General features: G+C 50.4%; 1 protein-coding gene and 1 non-coding gene across 2 annotated transcripts in view; both read right to left on the minus strand.

Annotated features, from left to right (window-relative positions):
* Nucleotides 1-23777, minus strand: part of Sdk2 (sidekick cell adhesion molecule 2) — a 295345-nt gene that overhangs the window by 149397 nt on the left and 122171 nt on the right. Inside the window, exon 2 of the mRNA XM_005350680.2 lies at nt 7512-7671. Within this exon, the coding sequence (XP_005350737.1) occupies nt 7512-7671 (160 nt within the window). The remainder of the gene's footprint in view (nt 1-7511; nt 7672-23777) is intronic.
* Trnae-cuc lies at nt 19634-19705 on the minus strand. The gene has a single exon. It is a non-coding gene; the product is annotated as a tRNA-Glu (tRNA).

Below are 23777 nucleotides of genomic sequence, written 5' to 3' on the forward strand. Positions count from 1 at the left end.
CGTGGGCTTTCCCCTTCCTCCCGCCTCCCCAGGCTGCCTCTGAGCTCCTAGGTTCCATAGTTCCTTCCCGAGGGACGGCAGTTGGGCAGTAGGGTTGGCCAGAGGCCTGGCTCCCTTGGCTTTTCCTCTATGCTGGCTCTTCCCCACTGGAACAGCCTTGGGCACCTGGCCCTGAGTTTTTTCCCTTCATTGGGACAGAAGGACAGCAACCAGTGATGGGGTAGGGGACAGAAGAGGTTTAATTAGAAAGTCTGTAAGGGTCTGTACAAGAAAGACAACACACTTGTGTACCTCAGACTTCCTGAGTCTGCACTAGCTCTTTGCATACCCACCCTTCCCTTTCTGAGTTCCAGGCTCCATGTGTGGAGAACGAGAGGCTAAGAGTAATAATACTCAACTCCCAGGGCTGCTATGAGATGGCCAGTGTGAAGTCTCTGGTGGGCATTGTCAGCTTCACTAGACAGTAGCTCTCCTCTGAATGCGTGCAAGTCCGGTTAGCTATGTGTGGGACTCTGTGTGTGTATACGTGGGACATCAGGCTCATCAAATTATTTTCTTCTTCTTTAAGTGTGAAAGCAACTATGTCACCATCATGACACAGAATAACCTGTCTGATGACACTGCTATCATTGTACATAGCCTGCAGAGTGCAGATACCCCTACAGATGGGCCCATGACGGAAAGCTATGCCCACGGGACTGAAGGGATGCACTCTCAGACACGCTAGACCATCTGAATCTAGGAGAGTATCTCGTCTCTTCCTGGTTCCACAGCATGTTGCCAGTAAGCCATCCCTCGGTAAAACTGGACGTCTGCTAGAGGGGAGGGTGGGTCTTAGGGCTGTAACCTCTGGGAGGGTCTCCCTGGCAGTTCTACACTCCTGTGAGAAACGTAATTCCATTCTTAAGATTCTTTTCGTAACCTAGAGTGGCCTTCCCACCTGAATGCTATTTCCTGAATCTGAATCCAAGAGTGGGTTCAAAATGAACAAAGGCCTGTCCTCAACAAGGAGCCAATCCTTCACTTGCCACTGGGGGGGAGGGTTCTTTTAAAAAGGTCTCGGGACCGTGGCAGTGAGAGTGGAACAGGTGTGCAGAGCAGCAGGTGTCAGAGGATGGGGTAGGTCCCTGTGAATCCTGAGTATGTCTGCTTGGTTATCAGTGTTGTCTGATGGTTCTATATGAGGACAGATGACCCATATAATCCTACAGCACCATTTATTACATGTATGTTACACTGGAGATGGGGCTTGACTTGTAGAATCTCATGGACCTCTCTACTGTGGAGCAACAGTCTTGTACCCTGTAAAGATTTGTCACTTGTATTGGTTTAATAAAATGCTGATTGGCCAGTAGCCAGGCAGGAAGTATAAGTGGGGTGACCAGAACAGGAGAATTCTGGGAAGAGGAAAAGGCTCAGTCTATAGTTGTCACCCATGCAGAGGAAGCAAGATGAGAATGCCTCACTGATAAAAGGTACCAAGCCATGTGGCTAACACAAACAAGAATTATGGGTTAATTTAAAATGAAAAAATTAGGTAGAAATATGCCTAAGCTATTGGCCAAACAATATTGTAATTAACATAGTTTCTGTGTAATTATTTCGGATCTGGGCAACTGGGAAACGAACAAACAGTCTCTGTGAATAACTCTCTAAGGTAACTGTCAGTGTGCATTGCTCTGAGAAGACAATGGGATAAGGGAGACTAATGTGCCCAAGATCATAGAACCAGTAGAGGCACTAACCCACTACTGCCAACTCAAAAATTTCTGCCCCTAGAGATGGGCATGGATCTGCTCACCAGCAAGACCAGATTAACCATATAACAGCAATAATAAAGTCAGCAATGGACAGCTATGATAGCCGTCTTGTAACATATAATAGAGCTGAAAAGATCTGGTTTTATAGCACAGTGGCCATCATGACATCCCAGCATGGAATGCATCATGTCTACGCCTGTGCTGATGTGTCTCAAACCAACAGCACTGCTGGTCACACAAAAGTTTTACCCACATAGTTATGAACAGAACATGCTAGATGATACAGGGCTGGGTTATATATTGACTACATGATACTTTTTATCATTATTTTCACGTGCACACTACCTGCTAGTAAAACCAAGGTATTGTAAAATGGCATTGCCTTATTATGCCTGCGGTAGTGTTCATTGTGTTTCCTGATTGAGTCACAAGGCCACGGCAATCAGCTGACTTTGCTATTGATGCTTCTGTAAGTTCACCCTTTCATGTGCTGATAATGACAGGATTGTCAAGGACAAATTTCTCAGAACACATCTTGGACATTAAAAGGAATGCATGACTGTACTTAGATGCATAGGACTGCATTGGTATAAGTTGCATGCATGCACTCACGTGCACACACACACACACATACACAGACTCCCTACACACTGAGTCTGTGAAAGAATAGTGGTCCCACCACAGAAGGTCATCAGTGAGGTGTGACATGTCAGTGACCACACATCCATATTGCATCATGTGATCCTCAATACGTATTAGGGTAAGAAGGTGGAAGGGAAGGCCTGAAGACGTTGTGGTAGGCTGGCTGAGCGCACCCCTGACCTGACTCCCTGATAAGAAAAGAAATCTAGTAGACATCGCCTTACTGAGATAAACTGGATCAGGGCTGGGGGTGTGGCTCGGTCTATAGAATGTACACCGTGCAGGCATGAGACCTTGAGTCCAATCCTCAGAACCCATGTAAGAAAGCCATTCATGGCCATGCATGCTTGGAGTCCCAGCATCAGGAAGATCTAGGAAGACCACTGGGACTTGCTAGCCTAATTAGGGCTTTTAGACCAATGGCAGACCCTGTCTCTAAAATAGATGGATGGCATCTGAGTAACAAAACCTCAAATTCTCTAGCTACTACAGTAACATACACACATGCATGCGAACTAGCACACACATTAATGTGTACATATATGTATATATGTAAGCCAAATGATGCAGGCAACCCAATGGCTGATGCCTCCAGTATGAAGCCTCCAGGCCACATCTATGTCACACTGCTTGAATGAGAATGTGTACAGGACAATGAAGCTGGAAAAAATCCACTCGGGGGGAAATTTAGTAAAGCTGGCTTGTGTCTCACATATACCCAAGCCAGTTAATCTGGGGGAGAAAGAACCAGGACAATGAGCCAGTGCTCTTTGACTAGATCCTGTAACAAAGATAAACTGAATGGCCATGAAGGACACTGGGCTAGGGATGGGGCTGCTCGAGAATGGCAGAAATGGAGAGATCTAGATATGAATGTACTAAAGGTGGCAGAACTGTATCCACGTTCTGTCTCCACCATGTCACAGTTCTGTAGAACAGCCTGTCCTGAAGAAACATTACCTAACACGGAAGCTATAACCACAACCAATCCTTAAACAGTTGAGTAAAATCAGTGTGCATATGTACGTATGTACATGGAGAGAGAAGCAGGTCACATGTGAGTGATGGGTAAATGGTAAGATGTGTGCAGGTGTTCACAGCGTGAGACCTACTGTTTTCCTAAGACTTGACAATTTTCAAAATTGAAAACCTAAACATCAGCAAAAGCACCTACTCTGGCCAGGCCCCCACTGGGCATAGGGTGGGAAGTAGTGGAAACAAGAGGCTTCTATCTGCCTATCACCTCTCCCCCACTTCTGCTAATGTCATCTGTCCCCCTCTTACTACCCTGTGGCTGGAGTATGAAGAAATGCCTGTGCACACAACAGGTCTGGCTAGGTGTAGGGAGCATTCTACTGCCCTTTGTAATGGGTTGGAGATGATCTGAGTTTGCCTGATCAGGTCCTCTTCTGCAACTTTCTAAGTAAAGTTTCTGGGGATGTCCTATTCAGAGTAGTCATAACCTGCCCCCCCCCCCCAGCCTCCCCAGGTCACTCAGTGTGTGGGAATGAAGCCTGAACCCAGAGGTAGGGATAGCAAAATAGTCTATAGGGAAGAGGGCTAGGATTTACCAAGCTCTGGGTTCAAAGATCCACAGTTCCTGGAATAATCAATGCTGTGGAGGTTCTTACCTTAGTCCTGTGGTCTATTCATAGTGTTCAGAAGGCAAAGGATCATGGGATGTAATAGTCATAAAGGGCAGAGGAGAGGCGAGTGTGTGTGTGTGTGTGTGTGTGCGCGCGCGCGCGCGTGTGCACATGTGTGAGGGGGAGGGGAGAGGGGGAGAGGGAGGGAGAGGAAGAAAGAGACAGATAGACATACATACAGACATGGAAAGACAGAGAGAGTGGAAGGAGGGAATGAGGGAATGAAGGAGGGAGGGACAGAGGGAGGGAAGAGAAAAAGTGAGAGAAAGACAGATAGACAGACAGACAGACAGACACACACACACACACACACACAGATATACAAAACTGGGCTTTCTGAAAGTCACTTGGATGGGGCCCAGGGAGGGCTGGGAGAGTTTGGACAAAGAGGCAAGAGAAAATAAACATTCAGGACATGTCTGGAGACCCATAAACTGTCTGGCTTGCTGGCAGTGTCTTCCCTAGATGGAACCAGGGAACCAGCATGAGGCCAGGAGACGCCACTGGACACTGACCATGAAGAGTGCTAAGGTCACATGGAGGAGCCTGGCCCTAACTCACAGCCACAGCTAGTTTTTGATGAACCGGCCATCCGACCACTTCCCATTCAAGTATCTCATTGCCGCCATACCATGAAAGCCGCTGTTCCTGCAGCGACAAAGCGATGGGCTGAGCTTCCCAAGTGGAAGCTCATTTATTTCCCCTGGATGACTTCCACCCAGCACAGCTATAAACCGGGATATTTGCATTCTCCCCACTGCTTTGTTTTCTAGAATTTGCAGAGCACAGTTAGCAGAAAGATGGCTAAGGATACACATTAAGGAAACAATTGCAGCGATCCTTTCTCCTTGAGAGGCAGGGTGGTGGATGGAAAAGACTCTCAGCTCTGGAGTCACGCAGCTCATCTTACAAGAAAAAGTTTGTACGTGTGCGCTGTGCGTGCATGTGTGCACGCCGTAGCACGTGTAGAAGCCAGAGGACAACTTTTGAGAGTCGCTTTCCCCTTCTGCCTTGCCTGGAAGTGGGGGTCTCCCTTACTGCTTTCTACCACTCTACCACATACTCCAGGCAAACTGGTCCCTGACCTCCTGTCTTTGCCTCCCACCTCACTGTAGGAGAGCTGGCATTACAGATGTGCACCACCACATCTGGTCTTTCAGATAAGTTCTGGGAAACCCAGCTCAGGTGGCCAGGCTCGTAAGTGCTTTTTACCCACTGAGCCGTCCCCCAATCTCTGTATCTTATCGCTGAAGCTTAGCTTACACGGCTGACCTTGGGTGGGCCCTTGAACCTGTCTAAGCTCCAGCTTATGTATCTGTGAAATTCATAGGCTTGTTGGCAGAATCCAGTGGTGTTACTCCATTACATACATCACCACGCCGACCCTCTATGAGTCCTTTCTTCATGAATCATGGTTATTACCATCATAACTGATGCTGATTCGGGGCGTGTTTTGGGGACAGAGTCTCATCCCATTCTTTACATCCATTCTTTACATCCTTTTCCCAGGCTGGCCTGGACCTTGCTAGGTAGCTCAGGTTGGTCCTAGACTCAATATTTTCCTGCCCTTAGGCTCTTGAAGTCCGGGATTGTTGACTGTGCAATTGTGCCTGGTGGTAGCATCTGCCGTAGTTGGGTCCGGATGGCTCACTAGATGCTGCCCAAGAACCATTTCCAAAGGTAGCCCACTCCATCGCTGAGTGAAGCTGATGGCTGGCAGTGCTGCGGTGTTGAAGGAATAGCTTAGCTGGTGAAATGTTCACTGTGCCAACATGAGGACCTGACTCTGACCCTCAGAGCTCACTTCTTTTTCCTCCAAACCTGGCCTTGTGGCATGCGCTTGTAACTCTAGTGCTGGGGAAATGGAGACAGGAAGATCCCCAGGGCTCATTCGCCTCCCAGCCTCATTGAATTGGTCAGTTCTAGATCTGTGAGATCTATCTCAAGGAGAACAGTGGATGGAACCCAAGGAAGGACAGCCACTGAGGTTTCCTTCCAGCCTCCAGGCACATATGAACACATGTGCACGTCTGCTCTCATGCATGCATGAACACACATGTGCACACACATACCACTGATCCTTGATCCAAACTGGGCTTTGCTGCTGAGTGGCACCCACCTGTGCCCTGGCACTATAGGGTACCACAAGGGGCTTGGATCTAACTAGGGACCAAAGCCTCTTCCTCCAGGGTCCTTCTCCAGCTCCCTAGCCAAGGGCAAGCAGGAGGCTGCTTTTAAACCTGTACTTACAATATGTTTCTAGAAAGCTCTTGGTACCCCATTCAACTAATTTCCCACCCAAGAGGATGTAGGGACCTTTTCACACACTGTCTACTGTTCCCGGGGATGCCATGTGGTAGTCAGAAATGGCTCCAGGTACCCAAATAAAAGCTATCACGTAGGCTTCTTGGAGAAGTCCTTCTGGCCTCCGTGTAGGAGATGCATGGTCTATAATAGCTGGCAGAGGAAGATGGTCTCTTACTTCCTGGTGTTCTCCACACAACCTCCCCAGGGGATGGTGTGGCCTCTTCTCCTTTGTTGGCTGATATGGTCAGCCTGCACCAGCTGAGCCAGAGTGGGGTCACAGACGGCGAAAGGAGGTCACCCCAAACTCTAGCCTTCTTGCTTCATAATGGAAAGGCTGACTATCTGGAGAGGGTGGGCAGCTGCTCCGGTGGCCAATCCCCCTCTTATTTGCATTTTCATCCCTGGCGATAGATTTGTATCAGCGTCCCCAGGGCAGGACAATCTTGTTTCCCCAACAAAACCGATTATGCACATCGGGCTTGGGGATTAATCACAGGCAAGGGGCTGGGAGCCAATAAGAAAAGGCAGAGATGGGAAGATAAGAGTGATGGGAGGAGGGAGCGCGGGGCATCCCTGTTCTGCAGGGCCAGGAAGTAAGCAGAGGCCAGGCTCCACTGGGGGAGGGCCCCTCAGATATGTTACTGGTGGCAAAAATTCATCTGTGCTAACTCCGTGTTCTCACTCCCTACTTGTCCCTATTCAGCCAGAGTGAGGGAAGGGAGGAGTCATGAAGTCCAATGCTCAGGACAGGTCCCCTTCATCTCCCATCCACATGATCCCCCCAAAGGCATGTCTCCTGTGTTGCTGCCTCCCCCATTGCTGCATGTCCTATTCCATTGAGTCCAGCCTCCTTCAATAGAACTTTCTAGACATGGTGGGGTTCTTTCCAGGGGAGAGGAGGTGAGAAAGGCACTAGTTACATCCTCAACGCCATCTCTGCCCCATCCAGTGTCATATCGGCAACACCCAGGCCTACCGCTCGGCCATCTAGTGTAGGCATCACCAGAGTAGGGTGTCAACTCCAGAGTAGGGTGGTCCCAGCCTCTCGGGAGTATTGCATGGGAGCCTGTGACTTGTGTATGTACCCAAGTCTCCCACCCTCCTTTCTCTGGATAGGGAGACGCTAGCCCCAGGCAGACGGGAGGGGACAACTTGCCTGTACTCCAGCGAGAACCTGGTCAGCTCCCGGTTGTTGTGCAGCCACTTGAACTCCAGCGGCCAGCTGCCCTCGGCCATGCACGTGAGCACCAGCCGGTTCCCCTCCAGATGCACTTGTGTGCGCACCGGCTCTGTCTTGAAGTACGGCGGAACGTCATCTGTGGGAAACAGGCAGGGCACAGAGCCACCAGTTAGCACTTGTTCAACCCCACGTGTTGGCCCACCGGATACCCAAGGCAGACAGAGCAGGGGCAGCTGGGTAATCTGCCTAAGGTCATACACTGAGAAGTACCTGAACTCGGGCCAGTGTGGCTCTGGCGTTCGGTGCTCAGAGAGTAAGCTTTGCCCGCTTACTCTTCTCTCTTTCTGACCTCTGCCTCTGCTCCACCCTCCCCAACGCCCATCACTTCTGGTTCCCCCAGCCCCTGACACCTTTGGAAGTCTTGTCCAGTTCTCATCCTTTGTTTCTGGGTTTTAAAACTCCAAGGAAGAAAGAAAAAGGATGCCCACTGGGCTTCAGCCGGAGGGAAGGTAAGCTTCACTAGGAAGACCAGAGCTGTGGTCCTGGGGAGATGGTTCAGCTGTTGTGTAGTAATGGGGACCCAAGTTACCGAGTTACAATCTCCACGCCCACACAAACATCCAGGCTTTGGCACATACACCTATAACCTCAGCACTGTTGTGGGGGATAGAGGCAGAAGGATCCCTGGTGCTTGTTGGATGCCAGCCAGTGTAGCTCCAAGTTAATGAGAGACCGTGTCTGGAGAGGATAAGGCAGGGAGTGACATCAACATACTTAATGTCCTCCTCTGGACTCCATGTTCATGTGTGGGTGAGTGAACCTGTTCACATACATGTACAGACACAACACACACATGCACACACAAAGGGAAAAGAAACACATGGAACTGAGGTGACACAAGGTTCAAGTGATAGAAGGGCCCCTCCCCGAAGCTGGAAAGCACCTCAAAAATAGAGTCTGTTTAGTTAGCCCCTCTGCCGGACTGCTGGCCTCCAGCCAGGCAGCCTCAGTCTCCCCATTCTGGCTTCCCAGGCCCAGGTAGCTGCTGTACTGCCCTGCAGTGTCACTGCCCCTGTCTGGCCCGGCTCAGCCACATGGAGCATGAAAGCTCCAAGCTCCTTCCAAAGGAGTGACATGCTTCATTCCCCAGACTCAGACTGCTCAGGCAAATGACTCAGAATGGAAGAGAGCCTCCTTTCCCATGGGGAAGAGGACAGAAGTGGGGTAGGGTGGGGGATGGGATTAGACCAGGGTGTGGGTCAATCAGTGGCATGCAGGAGGCTCTGGCTTTGACCTCCAGCATCGTACACACCAGGCATGGTGATGCACACCTCTCCTCCCAGAACTCAAGGGGTGGAGGCAGGAGGATCAACAGTTTAAGGGCACCCCTTGACTACATATTAGCTAGTGAGGGAGGCCAGCCTGGGCTATATGAGACCCGATCTCAGAAACAGGCTGAGCAGTTGAAAGGTCGCCTCTTTCGGATCCCCAAAGCTGAGTGCTTTCTGAGGTGCTTGCGTCTTTGCGGTTCTGGCTGGCTGGGTAAAGAGAGGCCAGTGGGTACCTGTTTGCCAGGGAGAGCGACTTGCCACCTCAGGAGGCAGCCAGTGCTGCTCGGCTTAACAAATGGGCACATTCTCACTTCAAAGGAACATTCATATTCTCCAGCGGCTTTCAAGAGCCCTTTGAATCGCGGTTTTAAAAACCCTCGGTTTGAGGCTGTCATTGCTCGTTTGTTTTAAAACAATAACATTCCCAGCCCCGCGTGATTAAATCCCTTCCTTGGATGTGGGCTGACTCAGAGCCAGCACTGTGAGAGGAGGAGGAGGGTGGTGGGTGTGTTTGAACACATGCAAGCGAGCACACACACACACACACACACACACACACACACACACACACACGCTAGTCATCTAGCCTCTGTGGGCCCGCTCATGGGTCACTTGCTCCGAATGAATTTACCAGCTCACTGCTCAGGCCCCAGGAGTGGACAACCTGGGCAAATGCCTCGTGCTCGGATGGTTTGATTTCAGAGGCTGCTGGAGATAATGGCCATGGGGGAAGGAGAGGAAGCCCATGTTTGAGCACCTGCTGGATACCAGGCCCTGCCTTGGTCCTCTCCATCCCTTCTTTCTTTCCTCCTGAGATGACACAGAGGGACGGAAGTGCCTCCCCCAAGGCCACTGCTTTGTGGTCACCCTTGCTCTAGTGCTCCTTACCTTCTGGGTACAGGGACCCTGGGAGGGAGGCTCTATTCAAAGGAAACATTAGGAAGTGTAGAAGTGTACCAGTAGGCCCCATGGGCATCTGAAAGCAGGAGCTGGCTGGGAGCTGGGGTGTGGTCCACAGGAGGATGGATGACTGTGAGGGTGTGATTTGTGCTTGTGTGTGCATATGCATGTGTGTGTACACATACCAGTATGCATATGCCCACATGTGTACTTGACACGTCTATGAGTGTCTGGGCACATCTGCCCCCACCCCGCATATCTGTACCTGGAAATCTGCCTCCTTTTGCTCATGAATTCACAGGAACGGAGAGACCGTAGGCTTTGGAAGCCACTGACTTTCTGCACCTCAGTTTTCTTAGCAGTAAGCTGGGGGCAAGTATACTGCAAAGACTAAATGGGCACAGATTAAATACAGCCATAAGCACAGACCAGAAGCCGGCACATGCCTAAGACAAGACATTGATTGCTCCCACCAGTCACATACGTGGATGGGCGCACCGTGAGGCATAGAAACTAGTACTCGGGTAGCGGAGGCTGCCAGGTCTCCTCTGCTTTTGTTTTCCCATGAGCCTGTGCTCAACCTGCAGAACTATATGTCCACCACAGACAGGTGAGGCTCCTGCAGCAAGAAGGGAAAACTGCACAGAGAATTCTGGGTAAATAGAATCAACATTACAAGTATGTCGTCCTCCCCCAACTTTTATTAAAATACTTAAATTGACAACAGCAGTGATGACGAGCGTGTGGACAGGTGTCCATTGCTTTAGTACACACGCTGTGGAGGTGAGAGGACCACTTGAGGAAGTCAGGTCTCTTCCTCCACCATGGGCTCAGGGATCAAGCTCATCCACCAGGCTTGCAAAGCAAGAGCTGGTACCCACTGATCCATCTTGCTCCCCCTCTACCCCGGTTTTACAAAATGAGACAAAGTGATTCTAAAATTTACAAAAAATAACTCCAAAAATGGATTAAAAACTGGGCCTGGAGATATGGCTCAACTTGTATGCAGGCTAAGAGTATGTCCTGTGCTTGCAGAGAACCCAAGTTTGGTCCTTGTCATTCATATTGGGCAGTTTATATTTGTCTGTCATTTCAGCTCCAGGGGGGACCTGATGCTTCTAGGCCCTGGGGTACCTTCACTCACCTTCAAGTACACAGACACATAATTTAAAAACTTTTAAAATCTTCTTTAGAAAGCTAAAAACGAAACAAACAAGCCAGCAACAAAAACAAAGCAAAACAAAATCCAAACCCCAAACAAAAAAATTCTTTTATAAAAAAAAGTCTGGACCATGTGCGGAAAGACTAGCCCAGATGCTGAAGTGTAAGATAAAGTAGCCATCACTTAGACAGTATGATCTTTATGACTATTGGGATGAAGGAAGGGATGATCTTGGACCCTAGAAATGAACCCAAATCTATAATAGGACTTTTAATGTACAATGAAAGCAGAATTGCAAATCAAGGTGGAGGTGAGGGGTGGGGAGGATCAATTACTCAGCACAGGGCTTTGGAGCAGCCAGAGAGCCATGTGGGAATAAAACATAGAACTGAATATCTTCCTCACACTTTACCTCAAAATAAACGCTGGAGGGATTGATGTTTTAAACATGAAAATGAAATTCTAAAAGAACTTGAGGGGTGAAATCACAAAAGTTTAAAAATACACAATGCTGGTAGAGTTAAGACGCTGCCAAGCACTTTCTAAGTACCACGAGAGCTCCAGACGGTCAGGAGACAGACGATGCCTTCAACTCTACGAAAATTCTTCAGAGGGAAGAGAAAACCCACACATCAAAAGCAGCGACACATGACAGACTGGGGGAAGATATTCTCGACACTTATCACAGACAAAGATCTGAGTTGCCTGAAGAAAAGAAATGTTCTCAGCCGGGTACAGTATTACAAGGCCTTGAAGCCTAGCATTCGGGAAGCAGAGGCAGGTAGATCTCTATGAGTTCGAGGCCAGCATGGTCTACAGAGTGAGTTCAACCCAGCCAAGGCTATATAGTGAGACCCTGCCTCATAAAAAAATGTTTTCATAAATCCATTAGATTAAACGAGCAGTAGCAATGGGTAAGGGGTGTAAATGGTTCAGACAGAGTGAGGATGCTTGACCTCTGCATGAAGCAGGTGAAGTAAGTCACAACAGGGTACCCCATCCCCTCCTCCTCCGCCAAGGTGTGAGAGTGTAAGACCCAATGGACTCAAGTGGAGTGCAGGGAGCAGGTGTCCAGGGGACACACCCCTCTGGGGCTGGGACCTGGTATCTATCTATGGAGTGCAACCTGATGTTCTATTACAGCCTTCCCATTCCTCCAGCTCTCCAAATGCACCTCCCTCTGTCTCTGCTTCTGCATACGTGGGATGGCAGCATCTAGGAGTTGTGACACCTGCCTGCTGATGCAGAGGGTACCCAGCTAAAGAATGATTGTATCTCCAGCGTGAGACTCCTCCATGGCAGGGGATCCCAGAACAACCATTGAGAGCCACCATTGTGTCATTGATGGAATCTGCTACTGCCCGTACAGAAATCATCAAAACCGTATTCATTTATTTATAGACAGGGATTCGTGTAGCTCAAATTGGCCTCAAATTTGTTCTGTTGCCCAATATGACCTTGAACTTCTAATCTTCCTGCCTCTACCTCCACAGTGCTGGGGTTGGAGGCACGCATCACCATGCCTGGTGTATGTGGTGCTGGGCTTATGGGCTTTGTGCATGGTAGGCAAGCAATCTTTAACTGAGCTCCAACCTCCAGCGCTTTGGGTATGCATCCACCAGCACCCAGGAGTGTATGTGGGCAGTGAGAACGGTTACAGGGCAACTGCACTGACGACAGGGGAAGAACAGGCCCTGTGTGTGATCCAGGAGTGTCACACAGCGGGGGACGTCCCCGGTCATGAGAGACCGACTCCCATGAATGAACTGCTGACTGCAGAGGCCAGCAAGGGGTCTTAGTTGCTGGCTTCCTTCTAATTTCCCGTGTCAGGTCAGGAGGCCCTGACTGCCATTTCCTCTTGACATTGCCACTAAATACCCTCATTGTCACGGGTGGAAGCCAGGCTGAAAGCTGAATAGCTCCATACAGAGGCTAATCTCAACTTAAACTGCCCTCTTCCGCCAGTCCCTCTGCCACATAGCACCATCTTTCTCCTGATTGGCCAGACTCTCTCAGCCTCATCTTTTAGGGGCTTTCACTTCTCAGTCTGGACGGGGACTAGCACCTCCCATGGAGCCATTCCTGCTGGGAATACTGGCCAGAGGCAGAAGAGAAGCTGGGGTGAAGGCATCCTCTGCCAGGCTCCTAATTAGCCAAAGGGCCTCCCTCTGCCCTTCAGAGAAAGTTTCAAAAGCCACTAAACAGAGACGAATTTCCTTCCAGCTCTGAATGCCCTCAACTCCTTCTTCCTCCAGGCTCCTAATAAGAGCCCAGGCGAGCCAGCAAGTGACCTGGGTCATAGAATGCTATGGTTCTGAGACTCAGGAATTTCTCTCCTGTATCCCCTGGTCAGCCATCTCTGTCCTGACCTCCACAGCTTCCCAGAGGGCTGTCTGGCTTGGAAGCCTGGATGCATGAAATCTGGTTGTGGAGTACCTGAGGAGAGCTTCCGGTCAGAAAGAGAGCTAAGGCTCAGGGCAGGCCTTCCCAAGCTTCCAAACGGTATGGTTTTAAGCTAGCTCAGGTCTGGGTTAGAGGCAAGTAGGTTTGTATAAGTTCTTATGGTGCTTTCCCCACAATGTCTGTGACTCTACAGGTCTTTTGGGCATGGAAGCCCAGACATATGGGGTGCAGAGAGGTTAGTACTAAGCTTGAACTCTGGGCAGGGGGCTCAGGAATAGGCTATCATAGCTCAAGAGGAGGTTTCCAGGGCTCTCCTGGCCCCTGTTCTCCAGCAGAATGTTTTTGGGGGTACACAGTGCAGAGGAGGAACAGCAGGTGTTCCCTGCAAGAGACCCAGACTTCCAGCTGTTTCCCTCGCTTCCATGCTCACGTCTGGCACACCTGCTTGCCCACTTCTAGCCCACCTGTGCCAGGGCCTTGAACTCCTGTGCCCCCCACTCTCCTGATGCATGCCCATAAATGAGACACTAATCAATGCTCCTCCCCTGTCTCCTGGCAGATGCCTAGCCCTCTTGGCCTGTTGCTGTCCGCATGCCAAGTGCTTCAGTAGCCAGGAAAGAAGGCTCTTGCCCTCCTTAATCTAATCCTTGCCAGTGACCTTCAGGAGCTAGTGACCTTCTGACGCCGGGAGCCTGGGAGTGTGCAGCAATCAGTTCCACCGCAGCCTCCATAGCTGCGGACGGATGAATTTCTCGCTCAGAAAAGCATGTTCAAAAGCATCTAATGGAATGGATCATCAATTTGTTTGAATACACATCTAATCTGATTAGGGGGGCCTGGCTACCAGGGCAGCCAGCGTAACCTAGGCCAGACACAGCCCTGGGGAATTGTAATTGGGGTGGCAGGGATCCAGTTAGGGAAGGGGGAGCATGTGCCTGATCCCATTACCCAACAGGCTCCCTCGGGCTGGACCCCTTGGACGGCCAGTCAAAAGATGACACAGGGAAGTATACTCATTCAGTGAGGATGACCGAGGACTGAGCTGACAGCTCTGGTTTGTCTACAGCCCCAGCAGGTACAGGGCCCCGGGGCTCACACGATGCTCTGGGAGCATCTTGTGAATGAATGATCAGACCTGGTAGTACTGTGGTCTTCTGGGATTCCCTAAAGCTATGGGCGGTGAAAATGTTATCTTCAGGACAAGACTTAAGTGATGGCTGTCCTGGATTGAACAGTGACACTCCTCTCTCCCCTGAAAAACCCCTCCTAAGAGCCAGGCGGTGGTGGCGCACGCCTTTAATCCCAGCACTCAGGAGGCAGAGGCAGGCGGATCTCTGTGAGTTTGAGGCCAGCCTGGTCTACAAGAGCTAGTTCCAGGACAGAAACCAAAAAGCTATGGAGAAACCCTGTCTCGAAAATAAAAAAAAAAAAACAAAAAAACAAAAACAACAACAACAACAAAAACCCCTCCTAAGAACTTCAGAATGTGAATTAACTTGGAAACAGAATCATTGCTGATGGGATCGGAGTAGATGAAGCCACACAAGAGTAGAACTAGCTCATGTGATGGATGTTGTTAAAAGAGGTTGTAATGCAGGCCAGGAGACACAGGCCTATTCATTACTTTTTTTTCAGCTCTTCCGATAAACTGCCATGACCAAAGACAATTTAAGGGCTTATTTTAGCTTCTCTCTTCCAGAGGACAAAAGCCCATCACAGCAGGAAAAGCATGGCAGCAGAAGCAGGAAGCAGAGAGATAGAATTTCATCCCTGCACGGGAAGCAGAGATAAAGAGGGAGAACAGGAAGTGGGGAGAAGCTATAAACCCTCACAGCCCATTCCCAGTGATGAACTTCCTCCTGCAAGACTCCATCCTTTAAAGGCTCCATAACCTCCCCAAACAATGCCACTAACTGGGGACCAAGTGATTTTGATTTCAAATCCCAAGTGTATTTGAAAATATATGATCCTGTGAATACTTGTCATTCAAATGCCCACGGTCAGATAAGAAGATGAAAAGTTCAAAGCCTGCCTGGGCAGTTTGGTGAGATCTGGTCTCAATGGATGAATAAGTGGGCTAGGGATATAATCCAGGGGAGAAGTGCTGCCTAGGATGTGCAAGGCCTTAGTTCGGTCGCCAGTGCATATTAAAAGGTGCTATGGGATTATGGTTTGCACAGGAAACATCCCACCAAAAAGCACATGCTTGAAGGCTTAGTTCCGGAGGCAGAAACATCCAGAGCAGGGTTTGGGGAAGTGATTGGATCATGAGAGCTCTTCTTCCTGAGTGGGTTGGTGCATTGATAGACTCAGAATTTAAATAGGCTACCAGGATGCAGCGGAACTGTGGTCTTCTGGGATTCCCTAAAGCTATGGGCGGTGAAAATGTTATCTTCATTTGTTGAAGGAAGTTGGTCACTAGGGGTCACGCTTTTGAAAGACAAACCTTGTCTCTGGCACCGCTTTTTCCCATCTCTGCTTTGCTTCCTGTTTGCTATGAGGGGGGCAGCTCAGATTTACCATGGGCTGCCGGCCATGATGTTTGGCTTTGTGTCTGTTACAAGGGGAGCCAGTCGACTTTGGACTGAAACTACAGATGTGAGGAGCCAAGAAGAATCTTTCCTCCCAAATCCTCAGGGATTTGTCACACCGGCTCAAAGTCTGACAACCAGAAGAGAAGAGTTAACGCAAGGGCTGAGAATCTTGGGAAGGGGAAGGCCACGTGGAGACAGGAAGACACTAGATTGATGAACCCACAAGCCACGGAGCACCAGGCATTGCTGGGGAAGCCATGGGGAACAGGAAAGAGGAAGACTCTCTTCCCAGAGCTGTCGAAGGGGCCAACAGACTCCAGACTCTGTCCTATAGAACAATGGTGATAAGTTTCAAGTCATTCAGCTGGTAGGAGTGTGTTATGGCCAATCTAGGAAACTCACAGGATGCTTCATGGCAACTTGTGCCTGTCATCTCACTCATGGCAGAGGCCAAGAGTCCTCAGAGAGCTGCTCCCGATACACCATGCACCCTACCCCAGGGCCTCTGCAATACTGTTCTATCCCACAGAAATCCCTTTTGCTCCTTCTTCCCTGGGAAAACATGGGTCTCAGATTCATCTCATGGAAGTCCAATGCAGTGTTCTCTTGAATTTTCTTCCTGAGCTCTCGTCTGTATGCCCAGATTGTGGAGGGTGTGCCCCTCACAGCAATACAAGAATCAGAGATATATGGGGGTGACCCTCACACAGCATGTCATGTGCTAGAAGGCAGATTGAGGGGCTCCAACCTTCTTATAGCCAGAGCCAGGCACTAGACTGCATGCAGGATGTCTACATGTCCAGGTGACTTGTAGACCTGGGCATGGTATGTTCCTCTTGGTGACTGGCCATCCAAGAGGATCCCTACACACGCCTCTCCAGCTCTGCCCCAGAAAGATCTGAGTAGCTGCGTGCATCCTGACTTTACTGAATCCTGGAATGGGATCTTTTGGGCTCAGCTCCAGAGGGCCCTCCCACTCCCTAGCCACGTGACTGTAGATATGAACTCCCTGCTCCTCAGTCTCCTCTCCTGGAACTGGGTTGACACCCACAGCTACAGAGAGGGGCTGGTGCTATGGTTCACGTGTGGCTTGGATAAAGCATCAGCGAGAAGGAGGCCACTGTCACCCTTCGCCTCTGCTCAGCACCGTAGTGGAGCCTTCCCGCCCTGGACGGCGAAGGTGAATAACATCGGATCAGCCCCAGCCTGGCGTGGAAAAAAAATGGTTCTCATTCCCCGTGGGTTTATTTTCTAATTAACAGGAGGAGGGAGCCCTTTCTCCCGCCTCAGCCAGAGGGTTCAGAGATTAAACTTATCCATTGATTAGGATGTTTGCTGCCTAACGGTTCTATTATCATGTCAGAGTAGTCAGAGCCACTCGAGCCGTAAAACACTGATAATAAAAATTTACACCAACTCCAGGAATTCCTCTCGAGAAACTCGATTGTGTTGCACAGACCACACACTGTCCTTGGTAACCTCGGTGCGGGGTGGCACGCTTGGGGCAATTCTCCAGTTATAGGAGGGACCGAGGAGCCTCACAAATCAATCAAGGGTCAGCAATGGGGCTTAGCTGCCTCCAAATCCAGGGTCTCTGTGATTTGATCCCACCCCAGCCCTGCCACTCTCCCAGGTGATGCTTGCTGCCCTACAAGGTACCAGTTCTCAGATCGCCCACTGAGTCGGGGGACTGTGATGACAGAGAGACACTGGCCATCCACAGATCAGAAAGATGCTTTGGACAGTCCACAGTCCAGAGGCCTCAGGAGTCCACCCCACTGGCTGATGAGAGCATCCTTAGACACATCCTCAGGACACAGGACACAGGAGGCTATGCAGCAAAGAACGGGCCCGTGGTCCTCTGAGTCTGGCTGGTATGACTCCCAGGAACAACTCTGTATTTCTTTACCAGAAATCAGGATTCTCACCCACCAAGACACAGATGACAGGTGGACGGGCACTCGGGGAGGTGACAAACTTAACCCTAGCATGAGACAATATCCAAAGTCTGGTGGAAGACAGCTGAGCCTCCCTTCCCCTCTCCCCCATCCTGTCGGTGTTATCCACTCAATTTCCCTGGCTTCTTTCTCCTCTGCTTCCCTGGTGTCAGCATCGGGCAGCTAAACCTACAAAGGAAAGGGAAGCAGGCATGGGCTAAGGGCCTAATCCACGTGAGTGAGCTCCTCCTGTCTCATTTAATCCTAGCTGCCTTGGTGGGGCTCTGCAATCAACCACCCCTTTATTTCTCTCATCTGAAGCTCTTGCAGAGAGAGACAGGTCACGTGAGCACCAGTGACAGAATGGGGTTTGAACTTGCCAAGGCCTCTGATCTCTCTTAGGGTCAGGGCTGGATTTGATCTCAGGAAAGGAGTCTACCAGGCCTGGAGGGAGGAGGAAAAAGCAACTCAGGAGCTAGACTACCCTCCCTACACAGAGGCTGAGAGATGGAACCCGCCTACGAGGAAGAGCACACATTCATCAGGCTGGTGACCCCGCTGTACCGGCGCTTTGTGGCGTGTAACAAAGACTGCGGAGCAGAAAATTGGAGTTCAATTTGCCGTCCATCCCGTGCGCAGCGCCCAGCCCATTCCAGTCCCTGGCAGGCACCTCTGCGCTTTATCATAAATAATAACACACGCGGCTCTATGGCCCTTTCCACAGTTAGAGTCCCCAAGCAATTTACAAGCTGGATTATCCACAGAGGCCTGCACAGCTGCATACGGCCCCTCCCTGGCACAATGAAGAACGTGCTCCATTGGCCCATCTTCCTGGCCTCCTTCCTGGCAGTTGGGTGTGAAGCCATCCACCCCTGCCCGGCAGTCTTAGGCCCTTGCTGGAACAGGTGTAGGGGACACAGTAGCTCCCTTTGGGGCTGAGAGATTGCTCAGTGGCTGAGAATACATACTGGGCTTGCAGAGGGCTTTGGTACCCAGCACTCAGAGCAGTTAGCTCAAAAGCACCTGTAACTCCAGCTCTGGGGATCCTACACTCCTGACCGCCCTTGGCATCTGCAATCATGTAACCCCTTCCTGCCCCCATGCACCTAATTTAAAATAGCAAAAATAAGTCTTGAAAAAGAAAGTGGTTTCCTGTCTCCACCGGGAGCTCCATTTCCCTCCTCTGTTGAGGCTTCATCAGCAGAGACTGCTAGGCCCAGAGGGATGGGACAATTTGGGCTGCTGTGCAGAGGCCCAAACCTGGGGAAAGTGGTCATTAGTTTGTGGACACAGAGCCCTATGGAGGGAGGTCTGTGGATGGGCAGACGGACCCACTGCCTCTGGAAAGTCTTCCTCGGAGGCAGGGCTCAGGCAGAGCCTGCAGGAGCTTCAGCCCCACTCTCTGCTCTTTCTATCACTAGGGTAGAAATGAGGCCAGGTAGCATGATCTCAATTCCATGAGACATCCAAGGCAGGCTGGTCCCTAAACGTGGATGTGCAGTGGTTGGGAGAAGGGAAAGGGACCTGGTAGCTTTTGATAGGTACAAGGTTTGCTGGTGGGATGGTGGGAAGGTTTTGGGGTGAAGTAGAACAGGTGGCCGCACAAGACAGTGATGTCACTGAATTGCCTGCTCTGGTACTGTGTGGAATCTCTGCTGACAAATGCAGCCCTCCCCCACCTCTCCAGACCCTAACCCTCTTGGCCCTCTGACCCCATGCCCAGCCCTAGGCAGCCCTGGGGAGGGGATGCCTAAGAATTGCAACAGCTTGTTTCTTTCTTTCTTTCTTTCTTTCTTTCTTTCTTTCTTTCTTTCTTTCTTTTTTTTTTTTGTTCCCTGTCCGGGAATTGAACCCAGGCCACGGCGGTGAGAGCGCCGAATCCTAACCACTAGACTACCAGGGAATAGATGGAAGGTTCATTCTGGCTCACAGTTTCAGTCCATCATCAACTGACCAGGATGATTTTATTTTATTTTATTATTATTATTATTATTTTTTTTTGGTTTTTCGAGACAGGGTTTCTCTGTGGTTTTGGAGCCTGTCCTGGAACTAGCTCTTGTAGACCAGGCTGGTCTCGAACTCACAGAGATCCGCCTGCCTCTGCCTCCCAAGTGCTGGGATTAAAGGCGTGTGCCACCACCGCCTGGCTTGTTTCTGTAGGCAGCCACTGGGCTCAGTCTGCAGCAGCCCACCCCTGGCTTGTCCTATGCCAGGAGCACCTTCTCCATCCCGGGTGCTAGTCTGATCTCTGGGTGCCAGAGGGGCCTGGGTTCCTACTGATTCTCATCAGCTTCGGGGTCCAGAACATTTGGAATGGGGGCAGGAAGCCCGGGCTTCGCAGGGCCAGATGGGACATGAAAGACAGCTGCACTGGCAGAAGCTCTGACATTGATTTAGTGCCCAAGCTCCCCAAATCTTCCCAGTTTATCTTGGGGTGTGTGTGCATACATGCTTGTGTGCATGTGTGTGCGTGTGTGTATGTGTGTGTGTGTGTGCATGCTTGTGTGTGTATGGTGGAACCATGTCAATCCCCTTTGTTGGCTTTTGTTGAGAGTCAGTGCCACAAAGGCTAACATACTGATGATTTAAGTGCTTCCCCCTGCCCCGCCCCATCCCAGGGTCTTTTCCCACAGAAGCCTGAGTCCTGCAACTGATGCCAAAGAAAACGAGAGACACAGTGATGAAGAAAGCCACCAGGCAAAACAGGTCATTTTGCAATGAACAGCTCCATCAGGGCAGTGGCTTACACAGAAATGAGTTGGAGTTCTGTCTCTGGGTCCCTGGACCCTCCTAAAGGCGGGGTGAGGGCAGTTCTTGAGACTTAGCTGGAAGTCAGAGGAGCCTGGCCTGGAGGCCAGGTCAGCTGGGGACTCAGCTTGGTCTCTGTTAGGTAGAATCCTTTGGCCGCCTCCCCCTTGAAGCTTTTCCAGGGAGAGACAGCTGTGGTATGCATCTAGCCCACATCTTCTGCTGGCAGATGGAGAAACTGAGGCACAGGAGTTTAACAGAGAACTTGGATGCTGGCTTCCTAACCCTGTCATTCTTTGTCACTTGACAGACTCATTTCCCCAACTCTAAATTTTGCACAAGGGCTCAGGAGAATCTCACTGCCCCTTTCTAAGTTCAGATTCTTCCCCCATCCCAGCCCCGGCCCCCAAATAGCCCTGTCTTTACTGATTGATAGGGAGAAAGAGTGGATTTCCAAAAGTGCATTGTAGATTCCTGTTGTGGGTTGAATTGTATCTCTCATAAACATACACAGAACCCTTCACCAGGTACCTGTGACCGTGGCCTGTTTGTTATTGTTTTCTGAGGCAGGGTCTCATGTGTCTTAGGTTGGCTTGGAACTTGTTCTGCAATTAAGGATGACCTTGAACTTCTGATCCTATTGTCACCTCCTGGATGACAGGCAAGCACCACCACATCTGGTTTATGTGGTGCTGGGAATGGAACCCAGGGCTCTATGAATTGAGAGCTACATCCCTGGGCAATGTATATAGTATTTGAAAGTGATGTCTCTGAAGACACCATTAGGTTTAGATGAGGGTCCTGGGGAGGGACATTCTCTGATATGGGTGACAGCCACAGAAATACCCAGGGAGGCCCATGAGGACAGAAGCAGAGTCACAGGTAAATGATACCGAGGGTGGCCTTGGTGCCAGGAACCAGGAATGTTGAGGACAGAGGTTCCCTAATAGCCTACAGGGAATGTGTAAATGTCTCTGTTGACATCTTGATTTCTGCCCCCTGAGAGTCAAGATGGACAGGGAGATGAGAAGGGCTTGTTTCAAGCCACTAACTTTGGGTGCTTTAGGGGATCCTCAGAAAGTTAATTCACCCCCACAAACACACCCAAATACCAGCCAGCTTTGCACAGAGTCCTTTTTTATGAGAAGGTTTTCTGGACATCCCCCCAGTGGAGACAGTCTCTGTGTGCTCACTCACAAACCCACTGGAGGGCAACCCGAAATGATGCCTCTAAATGTCTAAATGCTCCCAACTCTAGCCCATTAGCAGACATAGCCTAGCCCCTTTTGAACATTCTGGGCAAGCACTTTATGACCAAGTTATGTCACCAGCTTTCGGCCCTTTTAGTGCCTTCAGTATCCAATCCCACACCAAGGAGAAGTTCAGCAAATACAGAAAGAAGGAATGGCTACACAGAATCCTCTTGTTTCCAGAATGTTGTACGATGTTTCCCAGGCCTCCGCCTCTCGCTTCCCATTCTCCCTGGTCACCGTAAACACAGGCCTTGGCTTGCCCTCCCTGTGCCCTAGCCACAGCATGCCAGCTTCTCTGCAGGGGGACCAGATCACAGCTAATGGTAAATGACTTTGTCCTGAGTGGCAGGGAGCCCGTGGTGGCAGGATTGGCAGGTTGGCAGGCAGCACGAACATGATAGATGACTCTGCATCATGGACCATTTTCAACTCATTCCCTGGAAGCCAGGGCCTCTGGGGAGGAGAGCACTAGATCCCCTCCCCATGGCCTTTTCACCCTTCTCTCTGCCCTCTCCTCCCTCTCAGAACTAGAGGCCCTGCTCATTCCTGTAGCTGGGGGTGGAGGAGTAGGGGCACTGAATGGGATATATGTTGTTCCCAGGAATTGAATAAGATGTTCCTTGTACCCCACTATTTTTCCTGCAGGACACTCTCATTTCGTTAGTGATGTGACAGCCATATGCTTGTTGTCCCTTCTCTCTTGTGGCTGGCCTGGCCTGGAGACGGGGCACGGTCTCTGTGCTGTTTGTGTGTAATCCTGCATCCTGGGAAGTTTGATGGCCCCACCCTAAAATGAGAAAACTGATACCCGAGAACAAGACTGGTCACCCACGTTTCTCAGGGGGCTGTGAGGGCTTCACAGCTTGCGTGCAGGACTGTCTGTCTTGCATGCCCCTGTTTGACCCCTAAAAGGCACAAAATGTGTCGGACTAGCAATGAAATCACCTCCAAGTATGCCCTCCTCTAGCCATGGCACTGAGAGAGGCAGAGACAAAGGCTCCAACTTGCTACCATAGTTTCTATAGGTCAAAGGCTGGCCTGGGATAGCTCACGAGAGATTAGCTGCCACCAGAGGCCAAGCGTCACATGGCTGTGACAAGCGGTAAAGACACCCATGTCCCTTAGGTCCTCTATGACCTGCCAACCAGATTACTTTCTAGGCTCCATTCACCTTTTGGTCCGGCACCCAGTCTTCCCTAGACACTAGGAAATAAGGAAGAAAGAGTTGGAAGTGAGAAGCCAGGGGCAGCAGAGGGTTCCTTATTGGCTCTGTGAGCCCAAAGAACTCCGTTGGGAACTGACACAGGGGGATAGAGAAAGGGCCTTCATGGGGAACAGACCAATAGGGTCCTTGGAGGCAAACCTCGGCTTGGCATCTTGCCTGTCTCCCAGCCTTGGGCAGGAGGGAAGTGTTGAGCTGTGGTTTGGCAGTGGCTGACCCAGCATGGGAAAAGGGGAGTTTACAGGAAGGCTACAAGTTACTGGAAAGGACAATAAATTAATATAATAGGGCCGTGTGGCTGGTGACAGGGGATAAAACATGTGGTCCAAAACAGCCCCATGTGAGATTGTCAACAGGATGGATGGGAGGCAGGACAGAGGAGAAATAATGGGATCGGGGCATCAGAGCGGTGGAGGAAAAATGTGGGGCAGAGGCTGCCTTGGCCCCCCTTCCCTCAGTCAGCCTTGGGCAGGGTTTCCACGGCAGATCCCCTTCCTTCTCTGGCTTCTTCATCCTCACCTCCCCACAAAGCCTTCATGGACTACCCCTGCCCCCATTTTTTGGTGCCCTTGACTCATTCCATATAAATGCTCTTAGCCCTGAGCCATAACAGAATCAGACACTACAGGTTTGCTCACCCAGCCTATGCTGCTCATTCTCTGTGTGTTTTCTGAATACCCACTATGTGCTTTCTGAACACCCACTATGTGTTTTCTGAACCCGCTATGTACTTTCTGAACACCCACTATGTG

Source organism: Microtus ochrogaster, chromosome 7 (assembly GCF_000317375.1).
Source record: "Microtus ochrogaster isolate Prairie Vole_2 chromosome 7, MicOch1.0, whole genome shotgun sequence".
NCBI classification, from domain to species: domain Eukaryota; kingdom Metazoa; phylum Chordata; class Mammalia; order Rodentia; family Cricetidae; genus Microtus; species Microtus ochrogaster.